General features: G+C 43.5%; 1 protein-coding gene across 4 annotated transcripts in view; it reads left to right on the top strand.

The window, feature by feature from the left end:
- Cemip2 (cell migration inducing hyaluronidase 2) overlaps positions 1-25,319 on the top strand; it is an 87,625-nt gene that overhangs the window by 10,977 nt on the left and 51,329 nt on the right. For all 4 annotated transcript variants that reach the window (XM_087908035.1, XM_085693697.2, XM_048438703.3 and 1 more), the window contains 6 exons: positions 5,703-6,045; positions 10,106-10,246; positions 10,643-11,204; positions 16,577-16,746; positions 23,193-23,381; positions 25,102-25,271. In XM_087908035.1, coding sequence (XP_087764161.1) covers positions 5,715-6,045; positions 10,106-10,246; positions 10,643-11,204; positions 16,577-16,746; positions 23,193-23,381; positions 25,102-25,271 — 1,563 coding nt within the window. In that variant the 5' untranslated portion in view covers positions 5,703-5,714. The remainder of the gene's footprint in view (positions 1-5,702; positions 6,046-10,105; positions 10,247-10,642; positions 11,205-16,576; positions 16,747-23,192; positions 23,382-25,101; positions 25,272-25,319) is intronic.

The raw sequence follows: 25,319 nt of genomic DNA, 5'->3' as shown, positions 1-25,319 counted from the left end.
TTCCATAGAAATCTATATGTGTTCAAACATACAATTTTTATGACTTTGATGACATTTAAGTATGTACTTGGATATTTGAAAAATTAAAGGTTATAAAAAGTTCCTGGGTGCTGTTTATTTCTTCTCTCTCTCTCTCTCTCTCTCTCTCTCTCTCTCTCTCTGTGTGTGTGTGTGTGTGTGTGTGTGTAGCCCTGGCTGGCCTGGAACTCACTTTGGAGATTAGGCTGACCTTGAACTCACAGAAGTCCTCCTATCTCTGCCTACTGAATGCTGGGATTAAAGGTGTGTGCGCTAAGTTTATTTTTTTTCTTTCTTTCTTTTATTTAAGATTTATTTATTTGTTTTGTATAGAGTGTTCTGTTTGCATGTTGGCCTGTAGACTAAAAGAGAGCACCATGTCTCATTATAGATGATTGTGAGCCACCATCTGGTTGCTGGGAATTGAACTCAGGACCTTTGGAAGACCAGTCAGTACTTTTAACCTCTGAGCCATCTCTCCAGTCCCTAAATTTATTTCTTATTGGGCTGTTTTGTGTGTTAAAGCCTGAGCTCATTGTTTAGCATCAGGAACAATCTCTATGTTAAGACAAATTAAATGGGACCCCACAACATTATCCCTTTAAACTAAACCACATACAAACCTGAATGTCACTTTGATGTTCTCTTTGACATGCGTCTTTCTAAGACAGGAAGTTGGGAATATAGAATCTTAATTGAAAATTCAAAGCAGCTGGGAGCCAACAGCTTGACTGGGTCAGAAGTTCAGAGGACTATAGTAAAATGTATTATTTGCTTTTATAATTTATGTATATCTCTTTTCTGGAATATTTTATTTTTTGTTGTTTGTTTTTACTTCTTTTTAGACATAACAGTGATTACATTGTAAAGATTTTCTAAGATCTTAGAAGAAGAGAAAGATTGCCTAGCCAAATTTTAACGAGTTGTGCAGACAGTCTCAGAAGCAAAGATTGTTGACCACTCAGTTGACTGTTTTTTCAAAGATCATTACTCTGCTCAGGAAATCTTTGATTGGATTATGCTGATGTCATGGTTGTTTTTTCAAGCCTAAAATTTCCATTTAAAAATAGATTTTCTTGGGACTGGCGAGATGGCCCAGTGGTTAAGAGCTCTGGCTACCGTTCAGTTCCTGAGTTCAATTCCTAGCACCCACATGGCAGCTCACAACCATCTATAATGGGAGCTGATGCCCGCTCATGGCATGCAGGCATACACACAGACAGAGCACTCATACCAAAATCAAAACCAAAAGAAAAAAAGATAGGTTCTCTTTAAAATTATAGTGGTAGCTGGGCAGTGGTGGCACGTGTCCTTACTCCCAGCGCACGCGCATGGACACCCCCCCCCACTCATTAAATGAGGAACTTGAGTGTAAACAAGGCAAAAGGATTGCTTTTTTTTTTTTCCTCAAGAGAGTGTTTCTCCGTGTAGCCTTGGGTGTCCTGAATCTCACGCTGTAGACCAGGCTGACTTTGGACTCACACAGATCCACCTGCCTCTGCCTCTCGAATGTTGGGATTAAAGATGTGCACCATATGCCTGGTGTTTGGATTCTTATTGAGTGTTCTGTTCTGGGTGTGTGCATGTCTGATGAAGGACAGCGGGAGCCTCTGCAGTGGGTAGAAGGGTGATTTAGGAGACTGATATAGACTGGGAGCAAGTGTCTTCCATCACCCTGTAATAAGCACTTGAGTGTGCACCTGCTGTCTCCGTATACAGAGGACTTTCCCCTTGATCCATCTCATCATTTCTTCCTGTCAGCAAGAAGTGGAAGGGAAGATTTTCCATTTGTTTTCCCTTGTGTCTCCTGCATTTCATACTGTGTGATTGAACCTATTATAGCTAGTTTGTAGAATTTCTGCTTGCAGATGTGGCTCAACCCATCAGTCAGCAGACTATGGGTTAGAACTGTATTTTGTAAAAGTTAAACAAGAATTGATTTTTTTCTCTTGAAATAATTTTCTTAGTTTCTTCCAGCTGCAATCAGTGAAACAGATTAGTTAAATTTCTTAATGAGCTGTGGATATTGAAAGGATAAATGGGAAATTCCTGTGGAGGGGGTAAGCAGGGAGGAAAAGTGGAGTGAGGAGAGATGGGAGGAGAAAAAAATAGAGAAATCTGTGGTTAAACAGATTTTCTGGGCACAAACTTAATACAAAATCAGACAGTTTTTACACGTCTCTGTTTTCCTTCCAGTGTATGCATGTATATATATACACACAGAATAAATAAATATATGCCCTATTATACCTGGGAGACACACACACACATAGACATGTGCACTTGTGCACACACACACACACACACACCTCTCCTCTCCTAGCATCTATGATGAATTCCTTCACCAGATTTTGTGATGAGCAATTACTTATTGAGTACCTACTGTGTGTAAGGTCCCATGAAAACACCAAGTGAGACGAATGGATGCATACATAAATTAATTGAGGCTTAATTAATTAATAAGGCTGAAAGGAAGACTTTAAACACTGCAGGAAGAGAAGAGCAAATGGAATGGGTACTTAGAGACTCGAATGAGATGCTCTCCTAGCCAAGATGGTACAGCCTTTGACAATGGTCAGTTGTTTATCCCCCAGCAGTGCTCTCAGAGTCACTCCTTTTATAGGTTAAAACCCTTGCTGCCCTTAACATTATGATATTAAAAATAATTGCTTTTTGTGATAACTGACTGTACTTATACCACATAAATTAATTTATGCCTCCTTATCAACTGTATTTGTTCCTTCAGCCTTGCTATTATTTGAGGCACATGTCTGTATCTCAAGAAAAATATTTTAATTAAAATATTAGGGAGGTTTTAGGGTTATTGGGGTAAGTGAGAAGAGACTGAGAATTTAAAAAAATACTGCATATTCCATACTTCTTTGAATGCCTACTTTTCCTAACATCAGCATTTGTAAGTAAGGTTTTATAGACTTAGACATTTTTTTTTGTTATCTGCCGTAAATATTTACTTGCATTACTAGTGTAAAAATTTAATTATTTGCTTGTTTATTATCAAGTCTTTTGAGCTAATAATATTTTTAAGGCATCAGGTAAGTAAATACTCATAAGAATTATTTCAAGGACTTTTGAAATATCATCAAACCCCCAAAATTATGCCTTAAAAACTGTGGAATGTTTTTCTGATATCTATGTGAAAAATTTGGATATTCTCATTGTAGATGGCTTGTTTATTTTAGGGTCTGTGCCATGCCATAGTAGCCTTTAAACTGTATAGTAAGGCTGCGCTGTGGTGTAATCCCAGCACTCAGGAGGCAGAGGCAGGAGGATCTCTGTGAGTTCAAGTCCAGCCAGGTCTGCAGAGCTAGTTCCAGGACACCAGGGCTGCCCAGAGAAACCCTGTCACGAAAAAGCAACCAAACAAGCAACTAACCAACCAAACCAAACCAAATAAATAAAACAAAGTATAGGAAAACCTGGATGAGCCCCTTCTGTATAATCTATTCTATAAGAGCTATATTTAAAAAGTGGCTGACAAGGGCTGGAGCGATGGCTCAGTGGTTAAGATCACTAAATACTCTTCCAGAGGAACTGGGAACTAACAACTGTCTGTAACTCCAAGATCTGACACCCTCACACAGGTATACATACAAGCAAAAAACAAAACGGAACAAAAGATAAGAACAATGCCCATAAAATAAACAGAAAGAAGTGACGGGTGATGCCAGCACACACCGTTATAGTGAAGCGTGCGGCCCCAGGAAAGCCCGGACTGTGCCTGATCTTGCACGGAAGCTGGAATGGCAGAGGAAACTTCAGTGCCCTTTTGCTATAGGATTTTCAGGATTAAGTAGCTATTGTTGAGAGTTTGGGAGGCTGAATACAATTGGGAGAATTTTATCTTAATCTTCCAAACAAGCAATTTAAGACTAAGTTGGGAGCTGGGTGTCTGGGCTGCAGTGCTTTTGTCTGACCCTCATCGTTTCTCTCATGACAGTCTCAGCACCACTGCTTCCAGGGTTAGTGAGACATCGTTTTTCATGAATAATTTACATCCCTAAGTGGCAATCGATATTTTTTAAAGTAATGTACTCATAGTACCGTGTCTAGAGTAAATCCATCAATGTGGAATGAAACCTGAAGGAAACATATTTCTGTTTTATAATTTTAATCATTTTTATGAATTGGAAATAAGATTTTTATGAATTGGAAATAAGATTCTTTTGCATTGTTTATTCTAAAATATCATGGAAGTATTAGCTTACTTTTGAGGACAAGAGTGGAGGCTCATTTTTCGTTTTCAGCCAGTGGGCTAATGGATTCAGAAGGATTCATTTATGGTGGATGCCTTCTGAGTTTTCATGTTAAGTTGCCATTTTGTGACGTTGATGGCTTGTTACTCTGTTATTTCCAGAGGACTGGTGATCACCTGAGCCTCTCACTGCTTTTTGTTTTTTTGTGGCTACATCTGGTGTGGCACATTATCTTCTGAAAGAGCTCTTCAGCTTGATAAAATAGCACCAGCCCTTCTCACCCTGAGACAATGAGGCAGAAAGATTGAAGCTCAAGGGACATCGACCCCACCCCTTTCACAGCAGATGGTGACAGTTGTGTCCCCTCCAGTGAACCTGGCACACAGGAACATCCTCTCTATCCCTTTCTTTGTTAAAGCAGGTCACACTCTGCTTGGCTGTGTTCATTGTTTGAGTCCGCTGCTTGGTGCATAGAGCAGTTTCCTCAATAGCACCTGGGATGCCAGTGTGTTTTCTTTGTCTGAAGTGTAAGCTTCTTCTAAATAATGGCTTTAAGCTTCATCTAGGCAATGGTTTTTATTCACACATCGAGCCCCATAGGCCTCATCATTTTGCCAGAAACACTGACTCGGAGAATGATTTTTGCCTCATAGAAACTCATGATCAATTCCTGATTAGATTTTCTTTGTGTTCCCCATTTCTATGTCATTTGGGTCCGGGAAACCCTTCTAAGTGGGCCATTTTATGTTTAATGAGTTTGTTGATGATTTAGAGCAATTTGGAGGTCCCTGTACAACTAAATTCTTGTCCTTTATTTGGTAGTAGACACGGGGAATTTGTTGTGAGGGTGTTGGATGAACTCAGGTGACTCAGGATGCTCCGGGAAGAATGCAATGGAAGAGTTTGGGTGTCATATTTCTGAAGCTGTTGAGCACATCCAAGCTATCAATAGTTACCGTAGCAAGACATTATATGGTGGAGCTAGCTGGCTCTTTCCTGCCCCCTCCTTCCCTTTACCGCCCCTCCCTCCTTTCTCCCTACCAGATTAACAGTGTCAGTTACAACTTGTTCTTAGTGCTAACAGTAATGAACATGAAGAGGAGGGCCTTTGTGTGTGTGTCAGTTTTTCTCACCTAAAAAATCATCTTGTATCGTTAGTCGAGTGAACTTATTCATGGAAGATTCCAGAGATAAACATGCCGTTGAGACCTGTTGGGTCTTATTATGCCTTCGCAAACTGTTAAGGGCCTGATCGTTAGAGTCAGGGCCTGGGTTGGTGTGAATCTCTTTTTAGGGCTCAGCTTTTTCATGAAACAAAATGGGGATAATATTGCCTACTTGTAGATTTGTTTGAGGCTAGCCTGGTTAACATACTAAGTTCTGGCCCACCTGGGTCTACAGGACCCTGCCTCAAAACCAAGTTTTAAAGCCCTTACAGGGCACGCATTTAAAACCTTTTCCTTTTCACAGTGACAAGGTATCATGTATGCCGCTGGCTCCAGGGGACACTCCCCTGCTTTCCTGCAACCTCAGAACGGAAATGGCCATCGCTCACCTGGTTACGTTCCTGGGAAGGTGGTTCCCTTACGGCCTCCTCCTCCCCCAAAGAACCACGTTTCAGCCAAATTGACCTCCACCAGCCAAGAAGCCCCAACAACATTTGCTTTCTCCCCGGAGGAGCAGCAGACGCCGAGGGAGGACCGAAAGCAGCAGAGACACAAGAACACCTTCATCTGCTTCGCTATCACCAGCTTCTCGTTTTTTGTGGCGCTTGCAGTCATTTTGGGAATATCCTCAAAATACGCTCCAGATGGTAGGTACTGTGTGCCCGTGGGCAGCATGCATGCGTGCACATAGAGCATGATCCAAAAGAAGAGCCAAGGAGAGGAGGTAGAATACTTTAAAACAAAAAGAAACCTCTTGTTGCTTAGGCTGGCTCTATCACCCCGATGCATGGGTAGGATGGGGTGTGATGTCTTATGAATGGGAGCAGTTGTTGGACAAATCTGTGGGAAATTGTAAATGGGAGGGCTTGGCTTTCTCAGCATTTTTGGCCCCACACTGTGTCTCAGGGCTCAAGTTGTTCTTGGAGCATCTCTTAAAATGCCCTTCAGAATCTTTGCTAATTCCCGTGGGAGTGCAGGACTGTACTTTGTGGGAGCTGCGAGTTCTGGATTGCAGTGAGCTTATTTGGTCATGCATATAGTGATAAAGTGGACTTCATTTAAAAAACAAACAAGTAACTAAAAATGAAATTGTTTTATGCTTTGGAACGGACTTGGTAAACAGTGCAAAAAAAAGTTTTAAATGTTTTTTATATAAAGTGTATCCTTAAAAGAAGCATATTTATATATGTAAGTTGATGTATTTGTCCAGCCCTACCCAGTCAGTTCATAGCTGAATATCATGTCGGGAGCGTTAGTTTCTTAAATGATGTTTGCTCTTCAAGAAGCCAGGTCAGAAATGTAACGATCAGTGCTGAGGAGATGATTCAGTTGTGAGAATCTGAGTTCAGTTCCCGGAACCTGTGAGCGGTGGGACAGCGGGTCACAACCACGCTGAACTCTAGGGGCTCCAACAGGTTCTTCCGGTTCCTTTGGACACCTGCATGCACATGACGTCCATTCACAAGCACACACACATAAATAATAGTCAAAAAGATCTTAAAACTAGATCTGGTCGCATGGGTTTGTAATCCCAGTGCTGGGAAGATGGAATGGGGGGGGATTCCCGAGACTGAATGGAGCCTGCCTAGCCTGACTGAGGAGTAACTCCGTGGGCTACTCTCTTGCCTCCACGTGCGTGTGTTACCCACTCCCCACTCCTCAGACACAGAGACACACACCCATACACTTACACAAACACACAGAGGGAGAGAGAGAAAGAATATTTAGTGGTAGTAATAAATTTATTTGGATTGGTTTTGGAGAAACTTGTTGCCCATCAACTTCAATGTTTTCAACAAGCAGCAGCTTCATTGAAGTGCCCATGGAACAATCTAATTGTCACCCCAGGGCTGTGACATAGAGAGCTAGGCCGTTACAGCCTGAGTTAAGTACCCCAGTGTCTTTTGTCCTTTTTTTTTTTTTTTTTGACAAAATCTACTACAGATTTTTGTCTGAGTAGAAGCCTCCTTAACTGGATATAATAGTGTAACAGTTGAGGCCCCCTTTTCCCTTTGTAAAACTTACAAATATTTTATTTTGGTTTTTGGGGTACTTCAGAGATTTTGCCAATTTTAAGGTTCTGGAGGGGAAGTAGTTACCAGCAATTCTAAAAGAATAAACAGGGAGTGAGAGCAATGACCAAGCCAGTTGGCCACACTGTGAATTTATAACATTGATTTCCCTTGCATGTAGTATTGGCTTTCTATTCCCAGTTCCAAACACAATAACCAAGTTCTGATTCACATTTTCCAAATAATCATCAGGAGCGGGAAGCCAGACTAGGGGGAAATCAGAGCTGCAATCTGTGGATTTCCTTGGTATTTTCCTAGCCTGTCCAGAAAACTCTGGGCTCCAAAAGCGGCTCCCCGAGTCAGTGTTCTTTAGCTCCCCGTGCAGGCGTGCAAGCAGAGACGATTGCTGGAGAGACCTTGGGTGCTGAGGTGTTTTACGGTCAGCCCCACTCTGGCTTTTGCTGTTGTAAATGTGCTTACTCCACAAGTGGGCCAGCCTAGGAGTGGGGGCTGGCAGAGTTGATTTTTAATGATTTCTACACATCACACATTTTCTCATTTAAGTATATTGTTCTGGAAGGAACAACTCAGGAATTTTTTGAGTGATAGTTTTGATGGAGTGTGCTGTCTAGGAATTGATTGCATAACTCTTACAGTGGGCTTCAGGTCTCCACAGATGGCATTCCTTCTCAGTAGCTTATAACATGTGATGTTTGCTTCTTATCTAACACTCTGGAGAATTCCAGCTCTAGGATTTATGAGGAAAATAGGGAGGCTGAAGAAAAGTCATTTTATTTTCTATAGGGCTAGGGACTGAACTCTGGGCTTTGTCTATGCTAAACAAGCATTTCTACCACTGAGCTACACTGCCAGCTCCAAGGGTTGCTTTTAGTTTAATGAACTATGTGAAGAGTTAAATAGTTATTATAAATCTGATATGAGAAAAGTAATCCCATCGAATAATTGCCAAAGCCCTAGTTAGTGAGACTAATTTTATTTTTCTTGCTCTTACTTCAGAGAGACAGCATATGAAGATTACAGCATGGGATGCACAGGTTCAAAATTCAAATTTAGAATGCTGTCTTCCTCACCAGTGGTCTTTGCTTTCACACAGGGTCCGTCAGCCTCGACACAGTGTTTCTTGTCCTTAAGCACATGTCACTCATCCCTGATTCTGTTTAATTGTTACTCAGGGTGACTTGAGTAACAAATGGACCAGGTCGGTGGGATGTATATACATGGGTACACGTATTTTTAAAATAGGTTTATTTTTATTGTTTTTAATTAAGTTTATCTGTGTATATCTGCGTGAACGAAGGCCACATATGAGGGTTGATCACAGAGGTCAGAAGAGGGCATTGGATCCCTTGAAAGTTACAGGCCTTGTAGTCACAGGCAGTTGTAAGCCAGATGTGGGTGCTGGGAACCAAACTCTGAGAGTGGTCCATGCTCTTAAGCCTTGTTCATTGTTCCGTTCCCCGGTCCCAACATTTCGTGTATTCTTGTCTCTTCATGCTCCTCTTATCTAAGTACTAAGTTCCACCCTTTGGGGTCTGAATCTTTGGAGCTGCCTTAGTACCCCCAGCTTTTTCTTCCTTTGCCTGAGGACACTTGCACTTACATTAAGGACCGCATTATTTATCATTTATTTATCTCACACATGCTGGCTTTTCTCCCAGGCTAGTGTAGAGACTTGTAGAAGTATGCCCGTCCCCATCTATACTTTACAAGATTTATAATTTCTGCTGCAGAGTGGACAAAAAGGTCGCCAGCAAACCGTGAGTTGTTAGCTGATCAAAAGTGAAGCTATGATTTTTTTTTCCCTAGAAGTATTTCATATACAAACAGTCGTCATTTTTATTATCTACTATTCAAGAGGCAAGTTACAATTCTGGTAACGGAAGATTACAAGCACAGGAACCTCATTTCTTCAGGCGGAACTTCCACATCACTCAACCTGCTAACTAATCTTTGTGTTGGCTTCTCTACTCTGCAATTTCCTCATCTCTGAAAATGAGAAGTCATGGTTTTGGCCCCTTGCCTTCTGTCGTTCCGTTGGGAAAGTGTACACGCGGGGAAAGAGGTGCTGTTACTGCCAACTTTCTGGATCCCTGTGTTTAGGAGGGAACTTTTGGATATCTAGCACACTTGTTAGAAATTTCTGCAATTTCTCTTTCCTTTAGTCAAGGTATTTTGAGAGAGAGAAAGAGAGAGAAAGAAAGAGAGAGAATGTGTGTCAGTTTGTCTGTCGGTCTGTCTGTTTGAGATTAGGGGAATCAAATCCAGGACCTCAGGCCTAATAAGCTAGCACTATGCTAGTGAGCTCCATTGCCAGCCTATGATTTTCTTCTCTAAAACATCATTACTGTGTGGGTCCAAGAGAAATTACTGTTGTTTCCAAAGTAGGTAGTCAGGGGAACTTCATTTTATCTTGTGAAGTCTGGTCTGAACCAGGTGATGACTTAATTTTGTGCTAACATCTTTTTTTTTAATATATTGAAGAAAAGAATTCATACCTCTTGTGTTTGGGAAGGGGTGGGATTTCTATTTCAGTGGCCAGAGATCCGTGTCTCTGCATTTTCCATGCAAATCTGTGTTCAGTGACAGTAATTCTTGGGCTTGGCTGGTCACGTCGTTTCCTTGTACTTTGTTGGACTGGGTTCTGTATCAGGGGTGTGTTGTTTTTGTTTTGTAGAGAATTGTCCAGATCAAAACCCTCGTCTCAGGAACTGGGATCCAGGACAAGATTCTGTAAAACATGTTGTTATCAAGGAGGGAGATATGTTTCGCCTGACCTCAGATGCTACAGTGGATTCTATAGTCATTCAGGATGGAGGTAGGTAACAGTCCCTGTCTGTGGGGGCCCCATGGGTGCTCTGTGATGTGGGGCTCGTTTGCTGTTCCTCATATAGAATATCTGTAGTGAACATCTTTCAAAAAAAGAAAGATGAAAGACAAAGGGATATCCAGTTTTTCTCATTGCTGGCATTAAGCACTTATAGGAGTGCCTTAGAGGGTTTATTTTGACCCAGAGCTCCAAAGGGTCACAATGACAGGGAAGACTGGTGCCTCTTCCTCCAAGGAGCCTGCAGCTGGTCACATCGTGGCAGTAGCCAGGAAACCACTGGGATTGGAACCAGGGGGCCAGTCACACTCCTGGGCCACCCCCAGTGACCCCCATCCGCTAGCTAGAACACAGTTGCAAAGGTTCAAGTAGTGTTGCTCCTTGCAGGACTGCTTGTGTTTGGGGATGCTGAAGACGGATCCAGAAACGTTACCTTGAGGACTCGTTACATCCTGATCCAGGATGGTGGGGCGCTTCATATTGGAGCAGAAAAATGCCGCTATAGATCCAAAGCAACAATTACCTTGTATGGCAAATCAGATGAAGGTGAAAGTATGCCAACATTTGGCAAAAAGTTTATTGGTGTGGAGGCTGGCGGGACACTGGAGTTACATGGGGCACGGAGGACGTCATGGACGATGTTGGCAAGGACTCTGCATTCCTCAGGCTTGCCCTTTGGCTCCTATGCCTATGAAAAGGACTTTTCCCGGGGCCTTAATGTGAGGGTCATTGACCAAGACACAGCCAGAGTTTTGGAAAATGAGAAGTTTGATACCCACGAGTACCACAATGAGAGCAGGCGGCTTCAGGAGTTTCTGAGAGCTCAGGAACCCGGTCGGATTGTAGCTATTGCTGTTGGAGATTCAGCCGTCAAGAGCCTGTTACAGGGAACAATCCAGATGATCCAGGACCGGTTGGGAAGTAAGCTGATCCAAGGGCTGGGCTACAGGTAGGTAGACCTTGTTCCTCACTTCCCAGCCCTGCGGTAGAGTCTGTATCCTGTGAAAGCAGAGAAGGGGGCCAGAAAACCACAGACCGCAGCTGCTGATTTAGCTGACTGCACGGCCACTCCCAGGGGCCTTTCCTATTGGTGCATCAGGTTGCCTCTTGTTTGAACCATGGATTTAACTGTTAGATGTGGTACACAGAACATTCTTGGCTTTGGTTTAGGAAGCCCTCCATGAATTGTCTCTAGGGCCAGTGGAAAGCACAGGGATGTGGTTCTGAAAAACCCTGGGCAGAGTGAAGGTAATTTGCCTCTGAAGAGACTTCCTCTTCCCATTACCTTCTGAGCATAATGAAGCTGAAGATGCTGGAGCCTAGGCTAATTGAGACAACTGAGCAGTTGAGAGCTTAGGGCAACGGTCCATGGGAAGCCTGTCATAAAAGCCCTAAGGGGTAGCAGACATGCTTAGGTTTCTTTTTCTTTCTCATTTGGAATCTTTTGCGTGCTAATTTGATTGGAATCCTTTCCTTGCTATTTTGATTCCACTCGCTTCATTGGCTCAGTTCTGTCATTCTGACACAGGAGAGGCAGCCAAAAGTTGGAGAGCTAAGCTAATCATTTGTACAGAAGTTATCTCTACTAATTCTGTAGAAGAGTCTCTACTCATCACCCTGGAATTCCTGAGCTGCCTGGAGGCTGAGGGAAGTAACAAGGTCACCATTTAATTAAAGAAAGAAAGGAAGAAAGAAAGGAAGGAAGAAAGAAGAGAGGGAAGGAGGGAAGGAAGGAATAAAGGAAGAAAGGAAGGAAGATAACAAAAAAACAACCCATAGGTAATTCTACTGAATGTTCTTAGGCATACTGGGAAATGTCTGCACTGTCAGAAGTGAGAGGGCCTCAAAACTGCACGCGGAAATTTCCTTTGGGCACAAAGCCTCGAAGATAATGTTAGTGAAGGAAAGAGGTCTATTACCATCTTGAATTGCTTCTTTTTCACTTGTTCTTATGAGATGTCAAAACACAAGCCAGAAAACCAACAGCCAAAAGCTAGCATGGGGCATAGGCATGCTCCAGAGGCAGGGGGCCTCCAGGAGTTTGAGCAGTATGCAGCATAGGCAGCAAAGAACGGAGGTCTAGACACAGGCAAGCATGAGCAAAGCCTCTGAGGGTTTGCTCTGAGACACAAATGGAGAAGGGCTGAAATAGGAATGGGAGGCCTAATGGTGGATCACAAGGCGGTCCTTATGTAGTCACCACCCAGGCCAAGAAAGAAAACAGCAGCAGTAGCTCATAGGCCTCCTGCCCCCACTGCTGTGCACCAATCATTCCTTCCTCTCTGCAGGCGGTGTTCTCCTGAACTAGGGAGCGTGCCAGGGCTTAGGTTAGTCCTCTTTCGAGCTTCATAGAAATGGTAGCAGACTAAATAGTTTGTGTCTGGCTATTTTTGCTCACCTCATGAGCACTGCTCATATTTCAACACATAGGGCGAGCCTTTTTTCACCATTGTTTGTTTGTTTGTTTTCCTGAGACAGGGTCTCATTGTGTAGCTCTGGCTGTCCTGGAACTCACTCTTTAGACCAGGCTGGCCTCGAACTCACAGAGATTCACCTGCCTCTGCCTCCCAAGTGCTGGGATTAAAGGTGTGTGCCACTATGCCTAGCATCAACCATTGTTTATTTTCTATTGAATGAATATGTTGCAATTTATTGTGGATATCAGAATGCCTTTCCAGCTTGGACCTTTATAAGATGTGTTTCTGCAAAAGTTCCTTTACCCATTTACTGATGTGCGCATGCACCCATTCCTGTAATGGTTAGGCCAGGAGTAGAAACATATTCTTGATAAAGGTACACGTCTGTTGTGTTAGTCAGCTTTCAGGAACCATGACAGAATGAATATTCAAGACTAATAACCTAGGAGGAGAGATTACTCACAGTTTGAGAGAGTTCGGTCCATGGTTACTTGGCCCTGTGGCTTTAGGTCTGTGGCAAGGCAGAGAACATCACAGTAATGATAGTGGGTAAAACTGCTTACCCCATGGTGCCCAGGATGGAGAGTGAGAAGAGGGGCCTGGGTTGCCGGAAACCCTGCCAGGGCATGCCCCAATGATGTATGTGTGTGTGTGTGTGTGTGTGTGTGTATATATGTGTCGTGTCAGAATCCCTGCTGGGGCATGCCCCCAGTGATCCATGTGTGAGTGTGTGTTGTGTATGTGTTTGCAGTGTGTGTGAGTGTGTATATGTTTGTAGTGTATGTGTATGTGTGTGTGTATGTAGTGCCATAAAGCTCTGCTGGGGCATGCCCCCAGTGATCCGTGTGTAAATGTGTGTGTACGTGTGTGAGTATGTGTATGTGTGTGTCCACACAGGCATGAAGAGGGTGTCAGATCCCATGGAGCTAGATTGTGAGCTGCTTGCTTCCTGTAGTGCAGGCCACTTAGGATTTGTCTTCCAGAAGAACAGCAGTACTCTTACCTCTACAGCCCTTAGCTGGCCACCCTAAGGCCTCTCTCCCTCTCTCTACCACCTCCTTAAGGTCTAGCTACTCTTTAATAGCTCCATGGCCTGGAAAACAAGCCTTCAACACATGGGCCTTTTGGGGAACCTTGAAGGTCCAAATCAGAGTTGCAGTTGCTTTGTTTTTTACTCTTTTCTCTTTCGCTCTTTGGGGGGGGGCACCACTCAGCTTCCAAATAAATCACAGAGGCTTACTCTTACTTCTGTTTGTTTATTTGGGTTTTTGAGATTTATTTGGTTTTTTGAGACAGGGTTTCTCTGTAGCTTTGGAGCCTGTCCTGGAACTTGCTCTGTAGCTCAGGGTGGTCTCAAATTCACAGAGATCTGCCTGTCTCTGTCTCCTAAGTGCTGGAATTGAAGGCATGTGCCACCACCGCCTGGCTTATTCTTACTTTTAAACGCCCAGCCTTAGCTTGGCTTTTTTCTTGTCTGCTTTTCTTAAATTATCCCATCTACTTTTTGCCTCTGGGCTTTTTTGTTTATCCTATCTTTGCTTCTTGCTCCATGACTTGCTGTGTAGCTGGGTGACTAACCCCTGATGTCCTCCTCCTTTTCTTTCCCCTTGATCTCTTCTTCCCAGATTTCCCCTTCTACTTATTCTCTCTGCCTGTCAGCCCCGCCTAGTCTCTCTCCTGCCTCGCTATTGGCCATTCACCTCTTTATTAGACCAGTCAGGTGTTTTAGACAGGCAAAGAAACACAGCTTCACAAAATTAAATAAATGTAACATAAAAGAACGCAACGCATCTTTGCATCATTAAACAAATGTTCCACAGCATTTAGAGGTCACTAATACTACACACCCCAGAGCACCTGCTGTGCTTCCTGGTGTAGCTGTGACAGCCGTGGCAGCTTCTGTTCCCCCAGGTCAGTGCTTCTGATCTTGTGTCACCAATGGTAACTGTCTTGACTTTGCTTTTTCCCCCTACTGAACTGCCTTATAAATTTTCTTTAACACATCACCACTCACCTAATGGAGGAGTTAGAATGGTGTACACCAGCTTCCATTGGATTGACATTACCTCCAGTGTACATAAGCAGGCACCTCTTGAAGACTGGGTGCTAGCGCATTGAAATTTCCCACAAGTGGAGGAGGAAGTGGGAGTGTTCTTGAGATAATGTTAATAGAACAGAACATTGTTTGGTAGTTGCTCAGGCAGTTCTGGGCAGGAAAGGGAGCCTCTGACATTCTTCCTCTCCTCTCTACTGGGAGATAATAGTTGAGACACTCTTTGTTTGATCCTTTCTGCTGTATCAAGGGTTAGAAACAGCTCTGACTGGTTCTCAGCCCCTAATCCTCACAGGGGCAGCTGTGGGACTTGGGAGGCTGGAGGCTTGCTTGAGTGAACTTTTTCTCTGAGCATCTAGCCATCTGTCTGGCATAGATTACACTTAGTATTTTTCTTCTCAAAGTATGAAGTTCACATTTTTCTTTGTTTTGAACCAGGAGGCTTAAAAAAAGTTTCCTGGCTTTTGTTGCTGTATTTTTTTTTTTCTTTGACAAACTTTGGACACAAGCTGGGGCGAGTCCATTTTGACATTTTAAAAGCACTTTGCTTTCTGCAGGTAATTTTTTTTTTTTAAATTGAAATTTGTTGACTAACAATTCTGTGGCTTTAAGGATGTTTGGAAGCTTCGTACTTAGTGATTCTCAACTGTGCCTAAATGCACAGACATTAAAAACTGGTAATGCCCGGGTTGTCTTAGATCATGTTTTCAAAGAGTAGAACCCAAGACAAAAGAGAGATAATTACTGCTGTAAACTGTGACCTCTGAATTAGGGGTGTGTGGGGGCGTGGTTAGGCCCTTGGGCAACCTTTAGTGTCTCCCTCAATTGCTTTCCATTTCATATTTTAAGATAAGACCTTCCTTCCCCTGAACCTGGAGTCCATAGAGTTGTCTAGGGTAACTAGTCAGTAAGCTATAGTGATCTGCCCGTGTCTGCCTCTGTAGTAGGATCACTCATGTGTGCCGCTGGATCCTGCCTTTTATGGTGCTGGGCATCTGAACTTAGGTTTTTCTGCTTTTCCGGCAGCTTCTCTACTGATGGAGCCCACTCCCTAGATGCTAAGGGTTCTCAGGCCCTTAGGAGCGTCATTTGGCTTCACTGTGAATTTGCTAGACTTGCAGATTCTCTGACCCTCTGACTCTCAGGCTGTGGTGGCAGCAGAGTGGGGCAGCCATCTGATTCAGCCATTCCTCCCTCGAGTTGTACTACTGCTAAGGCTTGAGAGCCACGGTTCACCTCAGTGTTGAGTTAGTCTACCTGAACATTCAGGTACCCAGACCCCCAGCATTGACTTTTAAAGCTTTCAGGCCCTGAGCTCTATCCCTAATCAACCAAACAAAACCAAGACAAATTGAGAAGCCAGGTGTGATGGCAGCCCCACACTTTGGTCGTGGAGGCAAGAGGGTCCAGAATTTAAGATTATTCTCTCAGCTACATAATTTCGTGCTAGCCTGGGTTACCCAAGACCCTGACTCAAAAATAAAACAACCACCAAACACTACAGGAGAGCAGATGGCAGTCTTTTTTTAGGAGACAGCAAGAGATCATGTCCAGAATGACACATGCTCGCGTGTGGGTGTCCAGGAAGGAAGTCCGTGATTAACTGATGCCGTCGTCATCAGGGCTTCACCTGTGACAAAGCTGGAAAAACAAGTTTGCGAAAATCAGGTGAATTTGCCTCTGTGGCATCAGCGGCTTCAGCAAAAGCCTGGAAACTGCAGCCTCCTGGGAAGAGAGGGAAATGAGGTGCAGATGTTGAAAAGCAGCTTCCCTCGCTATCCATGTCCGCTCCGGCGCTTGGGCCGGTTCTCTGACAGCTAACCAAATGTGCTTGCTGTTTTCCTTTCCTAGGCAAGCTTGGGCTTTAGTTGGCGTCATCGATGGTGGAAGCTCTTCCTGCAACGAATCAGTGAGGAACTATGAAAACCACAGCACCGGTGGGAAGGCTCTGGCTCAAGGAGAATTTTACACCTTGGATGGCCAGAAGTTCTCTGTGACAGCCTATAGTGAATGGATTGAAGGTAGGCAGAGGTGGTTTGACCCCTGGCAGAAATGGGTAAGCACTGAGACAGATAGCGGTGGGGCATTACCGTGTTCAAACATCCGTCTGTCTTGGCAGATTTTCCTACTAAACTTAGATCTTGTAGACTCAGGAAGTCTGGACTAGCTAGTGATCTATTTTAGGTGAGGCAGTCCTCCTTGGACTGTGGTCTGGATCTTGAGTCATAATGTCTAATTAAGTCATGTGGTGGTTGATCCTGATTGTCACCTTGATGAGTTCTACAGACCCCTGTCTTCTGGGCATGCAGGTGGTTGAGGAAGTAGCTTCCAAGGTTTATGGAAGCAGAAAGACTGCCCCACTGTGGGTGGCACCATTCCCTGCCCAGGGTTTGTCCCTCTCTTCACTCTGTGGGTGGACACAGTGTGATCCGCTGCTTCAAGCTCCTGCTACCTTGAGTTCCCCGCCGTGATGGAGTATCCCCTCCGACTGTGAGGGAAAAAAAAAAAAAAATCCTTCTTTACATTGCTGTTGTCAGGGTCTTTTATTATAGCCACACAAGTAATAGAAGTAGTTTCGCTTCTTAACTTTGACCAACAGAGCCGATCTGGTTGGTGGACACCGTGATTGAACGTGATGATCTGCTTAGACTCTATGTAGAAGAGCCAGTAAATGCTACCTTTGGCCACCTGCAGAGGGAAAATCCCCACCCTGTTACTCAGTGCCCCACCTCTTGATAATCTATCTAAATATTTATCTTATGGGCAAATGGAAAATAAAGGAGCAATGCAGTATAAAAATTATTTTAACCATATTGTTTAGAATGTTTTTTTCCAGCTCACCATATTCTAGGATTCTCAATTTTATTTTTATTTATTTTTTAACAGACTTAATTCACTTAACTTTTCTTGTATAAAAACCCTGATGTGGTAGCCACAGCTGAAACAGAGACCCTGGTGTGGGTTTTCATAAGACGCTCCTGATAAGGAGACCTAGTGAACACAGTCTCTTTCCAGAGGTCAGGGGTCAGGTAGCTGTAGGTTTTAGAGATTGCATCAAAGGTGGCCTTGGCAAAGTTGCCCAGGTAAAGTGCAGCCCCTGGCTGATATGTAGCGGTCATCAATACTGGTCATCATCAGTAGTTTCTTGGGCACAGGAGCAAAGACTATGCTGGTGCCTCTGGGGACAGGCATGAGTTGTACCAACATAGAGCCACAGTGGTCTGCCACTTCGCATGGAAGTATGGGACTTGCCAGTCTTGTTGCCCAGTAGCCTCTCTGCACAGGGACTGTAGAAAGCTTGGTCAAGATGATGACTCCCCGGATGGCAGTGGCTACCACCTTGGACCACTTAATAATTCTAAGACCAACATGATGACTATTGTAGCCTCCAATAGTGACAAAAGCCTTGAACCTGATCCTCTGGCCTGCCTGAGTCTGCTTCTGCACTGCCATGGTTTTTAGAACCTCATCCTTTAGGAATGCACCAGGAAAAAGTCAGTAATCTCAGATATATGTTTTATTGTAATCCTTAAAACTTTGTTTTTCTTTAAGCAGACTCTCCCTCTACGGCCCAGGCTTGCCTGCCATTCATTGTGTAGCCCAGGCTGCTGTGATTTGTTCGACTAAAGCTTAGCACTGGGTATTTAGGGGCTGTCTGATTTTTGAGATTTCTTTAATTTACCCATTTGTATAATCCTTGCCTTTTCCAAGCAAGTGTGATATGAAATTAATGTGAGCCGAGCAAAATTAAGAGATGCTTATTGTATCTGCAGTTACCCAGGTTTGCTCATCAGTGAACCAAACCAATTTTCCATTAATTTGGACAGTTGTTGATAGAATGCCTGGGATCCCACCCTGGTTCTTTTGCTTCCTTTTGATCATAGACGTGGGATTCACTTCCTAAACCTCAGTCTTCTCATTTGGAGAATGAGGATAAGAAGAGAAACACAGGATAAGGAGGCCATATGTATCACACATGAAGTTTTAACATGGTACATGTAGGCACTGGATACATGCTGATGCTGCCACAGATATGACTTGGGTCATAATAAAATCTTTTGTATGATTGTAATTAAACACAGTGTTCTGCTTTAAAGCAAATAAATGCGGCGGGGCGAGCGGCTAGAGAGATGGCTCAGTGGTTAAAAGAACTGTGCTCTTCCAGAAGACCCGTGTTCAGTTCCTGGCTCCCACATGGCAGTTTACAACGGTCTGTAAAGCCAGTCCAGAGAATCTGATATACTCTCTTCTGGCCTGTGTAGATACTGCATGCATGTGGTACACAGACATACATGCAGTCAAAATATCCATACACATAAAATAAATATAAATAAAATGTTAAAAAATTAAATAAATGAAATCTCTGACATGTGACAAGAACTCTTCACATACTGCTTCTGAGCCATGTGGGTTTAAGAGCAGAAGTGGTACCTATGGTGGGTGGAGAAGTTGGACCCAGCACTGCTCCCGGCCTCCAGAGTGGCCTTAGGCCCAGGTGTTCAACACCAGCCCTAGTAGCTGGAGCTTGGTCCTGGAAACTCCCAGTCTACAGGAAAGTTCCAGGCTGGTGGCGACTACAGCAGGGGTTGAGTCAGCTCTTCCTGTGTAGGGACCTTAATTTCCACGTCACATTGACTGCTCGTTTCTAGAAGTGGGAACTCCTGCCATCTGCCATGGGCTGACTTCCTCAGTGACTCCTGCTTTCTGGAAGGGGTGGAAATTCTCCGTAGGAAGCAGGAGACTAAACTCGCTTCCTTTTAGACGTCAATGAGGAGTGTCAGGTGGAGATTGTTGTGGGCAGGGTTTTTTCCTCAGCCTAGAAAAAAGTGAGAAATTATCAAACACTAAAGTGTTCCCAGGTCCTTTCTGACTTTCTTTTTTAAAAGAGAAATAAATTCTAATGACTTTTCAAATCAAAAGTTATTTATTTAGTTTAGTATAGTATCTTAGAAAAAAGTATTGAAATTTAATGTGAAAAATAGAATATTTCATTATCACTCCTTTTTTAAATTTTTTTCTTTTTTATTAATTTATAAAAGTTTCCACTTCCGCCCCTCCTCCCAATACCCTTCCACTCTCCCCACTCCCTCTCCTCCTCCCTCTCCAGCCCTAAGAGTACTCAGGGTTTCCTGCCCTGTGGGAAGTTCAGGTTCTTCCCCCCTCCCTCCAGGTCTAGGAAGGTGAGCATCCAAACAGACTAGGATCCCAAAAATCCAGTACATGCAGAGGAAACAAGTTCCAGTGCCATTATCAATGGCTTCTCAGACAGTCCCTGTGCCAGCCACATTCAGAGAATCCAGTTTGATCACGTGCTCGTTCAGTCCCAGTCCAGCTGGCCTTGGTGAACTCTCATTAGATCAGTCCCCTTGTATCAGTGGGTGAACACACTCCTCATGGTCCTGCCTTCCTTGATCATGTTCTCCCTCCTTTTGCTCCTCATTTGGACCTTGGGGGCTCAGTCCAGTGCTCCAATGTGGGTCTTCGTCTCTATCTCCATCCATCGTCGGGTGAAGGTTCCCTCTGATCCTGACTTCCTTACTCACGTATTATCACTCCTTTTTATGGAATATTTTATTTTATTAAAACCTTAATTTTGGAGTAATAATTTGTGGTAGGATTTCTGATGATCTTTGTTCTTAAGTTGCCTATTTCCATTTTTGGAAGAATATGATCTATGAAAATAAAAATATGTTATAAGTAGAATTTTTTTGTTTATTTATAACATTTTCATTTGTAAACAAAATTTTATAAATAAAAATCCATTATAGTTGCTGGAGTTATTTGTCTTAGTAAACACGAGTCTAAGAAATTTACTGCGAATGTACCCAAAGCTTACTAGGTTCTTGTGTGAATGTTTGTGTTTGCATGTATGCATACATGTGTGCATTTTGCAGAAAATACACAGGCAGGGCAGATTAGTCTCCAGCGACAGATTTCATGGCTTGGTCAGGTTAGGCTGTATCCGGCTATTGACTAAGAGGGTGAGACCGTATTGTTCTTGTTTCTTGCCCACCTTTCCTGTCCTTCTGTCCTCCCACCTCAAGTAGCCATATTCTTCAGTTCACGAGAATCAGCATCATCTTGCAGGTTAAGATGATGCCGGAGAAGCATTTATCCAACACAAATCTTTCTCATCTGTTGATTTTGTAAAGCAGCTGTCTTCTATCCTGTGCACATTTCCCTGAGATCAGCTTTTTGCTCGTGGCCTTTTTTAAAGCACAGATATTGTAGGAACAGTAAATGCTTCAACACTTCATTGAATGCAACAAGCCAAAGTGTAAGCCAGAGAGATGGTGGATTAGGACTTCAATTCTTCTCTGCCTGATTAGGGACCAGCTTTGATTTTCAAAGGCTAAGTATTTGGAGAGTCCACCTTTTATTGTTATGATTAACCGCCATGACCAAAGCAATTTATAAAAGTCAAGCATTACTTTGGGGCTTACAGTTTCAGAGCGTTTGAGTCTGAGACCATCCTAGTGGGAGTGTAGCAGCAGGCAAGCAGGTGGGAGCAATAGGTGAGTTCACATCTTGATACAACCACGAGGCAGAGAGAGCAAACTGTTAATGGCATGGGCTTTTGAAAGCTCAAAAATCCATGACACACTTCCCCCACTCCTAGTTTTTCCCAGACAGTTCCTCCAACTGGGAACCAAGTATTCAGATGTGTGAGCACATGGGCCGTTCTCATTCAAATTTCTATACCACCCATTAGTAGTCAGAAGTGTCCCTCATTTACAGTATGTCATTCTCCAAAGGAGTTAAGGCGGATAGGTCACAATCATGTACTTTAAGGTCACAGTGTATCAAACAGGCTCTAATTATGTATTTGGCAGACGTTGGTGACCTGTACTGTGAAGGAGAGAGAGTAGTGAGTACATGAGGGGCTTTACCCTGCTGCCTTCACTGATGCCCCTTGTGAGGATGAGGAAGGTATGAATACTAACGAGCACAGGCTACTTCCAGCAAGGATGGCTCAGACGTCCTTGAAGTCTTGCCGTCTCAGTTGCAGTGCCGGGGGACCAAATTCAGGCACAGTGTGTGTGCTGGACTGGCGTTCTACTTACTGAGCTTCTTCCCCAGGAGTTTCCCATCATTTTATAAATGAGGTAGACAGTAATTTGTTTGGTGAACAAGAGTGGACGCTCATCCTAGGCAAAGGATGCAGACTGTGTTTGCCCTTCCACCGTGTAGAACTGAGAGAAGGTGGCAGCCATGAGGAGGCCAGCCTTTACTGACTTTATTGGTGCCTAGACTGTGGATCCTTACAGCCTCTAGAACTTGGAAAAATTGATTTCATTGCTTATAAATTTTAGAAAGAAATGGTTAACGCATGTGCGAAGCCCAGCCATGAGGCATGTTTGCAGTATGCATGCGTTCATTCCTAGCACAGGGTGGCACTGATGTCTGTCGCTTCTGGTGACCTGGACCAAATAAAGCCACCGGACATTCCTTTCAGACCTCTCCTGGGTCTGGCTGCTTCTGTTCAAGTGTGATGTGTTCCTGGTACATGTGACGACTTTGGGGCAGGGGTGGCAGTGTTACAGTTTTTATACTGAGATGAGATAAGCAAAGGCTGTTAGCAGTGAGAATCTTCAGACTAATTTTAAAGAATAGTTTACTGATATAACAATTTGTATCATGGCTGGTAGTATATGGGCTCTCTTCCTTTGGGGACCAGAATCCTTATTTTCTTGTTTATCATTTAGAGACAATTAGCACATGGTTAGCAGTAGAGGGAAAATGGCCAAATTGTGTTTATTTTAGTTTTTGATTTGTAACTCAGGAACACATGCTCATGTATTCATTCATTCATTCATTCATTTGATTATTATTTATTTAAGAAAATACTTCTCTTTTTTCTTTTTTTTTTTTTACTGTTTTTATTGAGCTATATATTTTTCTCTGCTCCTCTCACTTCCTCTCCCCTCTCCATCAACCCTCTCCTATGGTCCCCATGCTCCCAATTTACTCGGGAGATCTTGTCTTTTTCTACTTCCCATGTGCATTAGATCCATGTATGTATGTCTCTCTCTTAGGGTCCTCATTGTTGTCTAGGTTCTCTGAGATTGTGAATTGTAGGCTATTTTTTCTTTGCTTTATGTCTAAAAGCCACTTATGAGTGAGTCCATATGGTATTTGTCTTTCTGGGTCTGTGTTACCTCACTCAATATGATGTTTTCTAGATCCATCCATTTGCCTGCAAATTTCAAGATGTCATTATTTTTTTTCTGCTGTGTAGTACTCCATTGTGTAAATGTACCACATTTTCCTTATCCATTCTTCAGTTGAGGGGCATTTAGTTTGTTTCCAGGTTTTGGCTGTGACAAGCAATGCTGCTATGAACATAGTTGAGCACATGTTCTTTTGGTTCAGTTGAGCATCCTTTGGGTATATACCCAAAAGTGGTACTGCTGGGTCTTGAGGTACGTTGGAAAACACTTCTTCTGATACCTGTTTGTTTGTTTAGGAATCTCTCTCTCAGGTTTCCGGGTGGAGATTGCAGATGGAGTGAAGCTTCACCTGTTGGATGATGTTAGCAGCTGGGAAGCCGGAGACCGAATTGTGGTTGCCAGTACCGACTATTCCATGTACCAAGCAGAGGAGTTCACTCTTCTCCCGTGTCCCGAGTGCAGCCGTTTTCAGGTCAAAGTTAAAGGTACCAGACTTCTCACTTGACTTTGGAAACACACTCTTTCCTTAGTCTTTGATTACTGCTCAAGGGCTTAGTGGTAAGCGCAGCCAATGCGAGATTCCAGAGGGTGGCACATAGAATGTTGCTCTTGCAGGCAGTGTACCCACCATGGGTGTGACGGAGCAGGTGATTGGTGCTCCTCTGTCTCCGTTTTGTTATTGAAGGAAAGGATGAACACTGAGCAGACTGGTGTTCTGAAATCTATCCTCGTTTCTTACTATTTATTTTACTGTCAGATATTAGTAAAACTGACTAACAATGAATTAATTTTTAATTTCTTTCTTTCTTTCTTTCTTTCTTTCTTTCTTTCTTTCTTTCTTTCTTTCTTTCTCTCTTTCTTTTTGATTTTTCAAGGTAGGGCTTCTCTGTGTAGACCTGGCTGCCAAAAAAAGACTAGAACTGTTGCTTTGTAGACCAGCCTGGCCTCCAACTCACAGAGAATCTCCTGCCTCTGACTCTCAAGTGCCAGGATTAAAGGTGTGTACCACCACTGCCTGGCATTAATATCAGTCTCTCTTAAGTAAAGAAAGAATTCTTTGAATTTCTACTTGCTTGACTAAAAAAGAAAAGAGAACGTTAGTCATATTTAAAATAGAGCCAGATAAGATAATTTGATGAGACTTTGTTCTCCTGCTGTGATTGTGAGTAGTGCAGGTTTTGGAAGAGAGCAGATTACGAGGCGCTTACTGTGGGCTGTGAGCACAATGAACAGCTGCCATGTGCCAGGTCCTCCTCCCCACTCCTGCCTCTGCCCGCTGGTCCTGCCAAAGGCCTTGGTCCGCGTTTCCCTTCTGGGTTTTAGTACACTGTTTCCTTCACATTGCTTTCTTACCTCTGTACTCACGACTATACCATGACGCCACAGAGCAAACGCTACAGACACCCTTCAAGGAGTACATGCTTGTTTTTGAGTAAAGAACATTGAAGTATGAAACTCTGTGCTTTAGAAAAAGGAGTAAGTAGAATGTTAAGTAGAATTCTTAGCTTAGAGTTGGCATTTTTTTCCCCTCTGTGTTTTATTCAGTTTTCTACTTTTCCTTCTTTTGATAACATCAGACACACAGAAATGAAAAGGAAACTCCCAAGCTACAGTGATGCTATCCATCATTACTGTCTGGGGAAAGTCCCACACTCCTTCCTGAGTTTAATAGGAAAACATCAGAGAGAGAAACTAAACTTCTTTGAAATTGCTTATCAAGTTCTGGGAAAGGTAGTTATTTAAAAGACAGTAAGCAGGAGAAAAGAAAGGGGGGGCTGGCTAGTGTGCAGGTGCTGGCTCCCAGTGTGAGGTGGAAGCCCGGGTGACATCCATAACAAGAGCTGCAAATGTTTTATTTCTCAGGTTGTCTGGCATTTGGTTCTTCCTATGGTCATCAGGTGGCTAGAACTAGGGAGAAGGCGTTAGGCCAATCCCATGCCTTTAGTGCTAACCAAGGCAGGGCTGAGCTAGAGAAGGTGAAGCAAGCTCTCTGGCCCTGCCTGGGGCTCTGGGCCACAGCAGGAGTTCCGACTTTGGGCGAGCAGTGGATTGACAGTCTGTGAGCTCCCTGCCTCTGGGTGTCTGTCATCCTGAGGTGTTAGATAATGTGTTGAGATTGTCAGATGAGGGAGAATGCTTTTCTGGATGGCTTCTCATCTTCTTTTCTTTGTTCTGACATTATCCTTCCTTCATCCGCATCACCAGAGACCCCCCAGTTCCTGCATGTCGGTGAGATCATAGACGGCATAGACATGAGAGCTGAGGTTGGGATTCTCACCCGGAACGTTGTGATCCAAGGAGAAATGGAGGCCTCCTGCTACGCCGAGAATCAGTGCCAGTTCTTCGATTATGACACCTTTGGAGGACACGTGATGGTGGGCCAAAGGATTTGATGGCTTCTGTGATGCCTAGTAGCTAAGTAC

This window comes from Myodes glareolus, chromosome 7, assembly GCF_982192425.1.
Source record: "Myodes glareolus chromosome 7, mMyoGla1.1, whole genome shotgun sequence".
In the NCBI taxonomy this organism is placed as follows: domain Eukaryota; kingdom Metazoa; phylum Chordata; class Mammalia; order Rodentia; family Cricetidae; genus Myodes; species Myodes glareolus.
The sequence above is the reverse complement of the archived record's forward strand: the minus strand, read 5'-3'. Positions and strand labels throughout refer to the sequence as shown.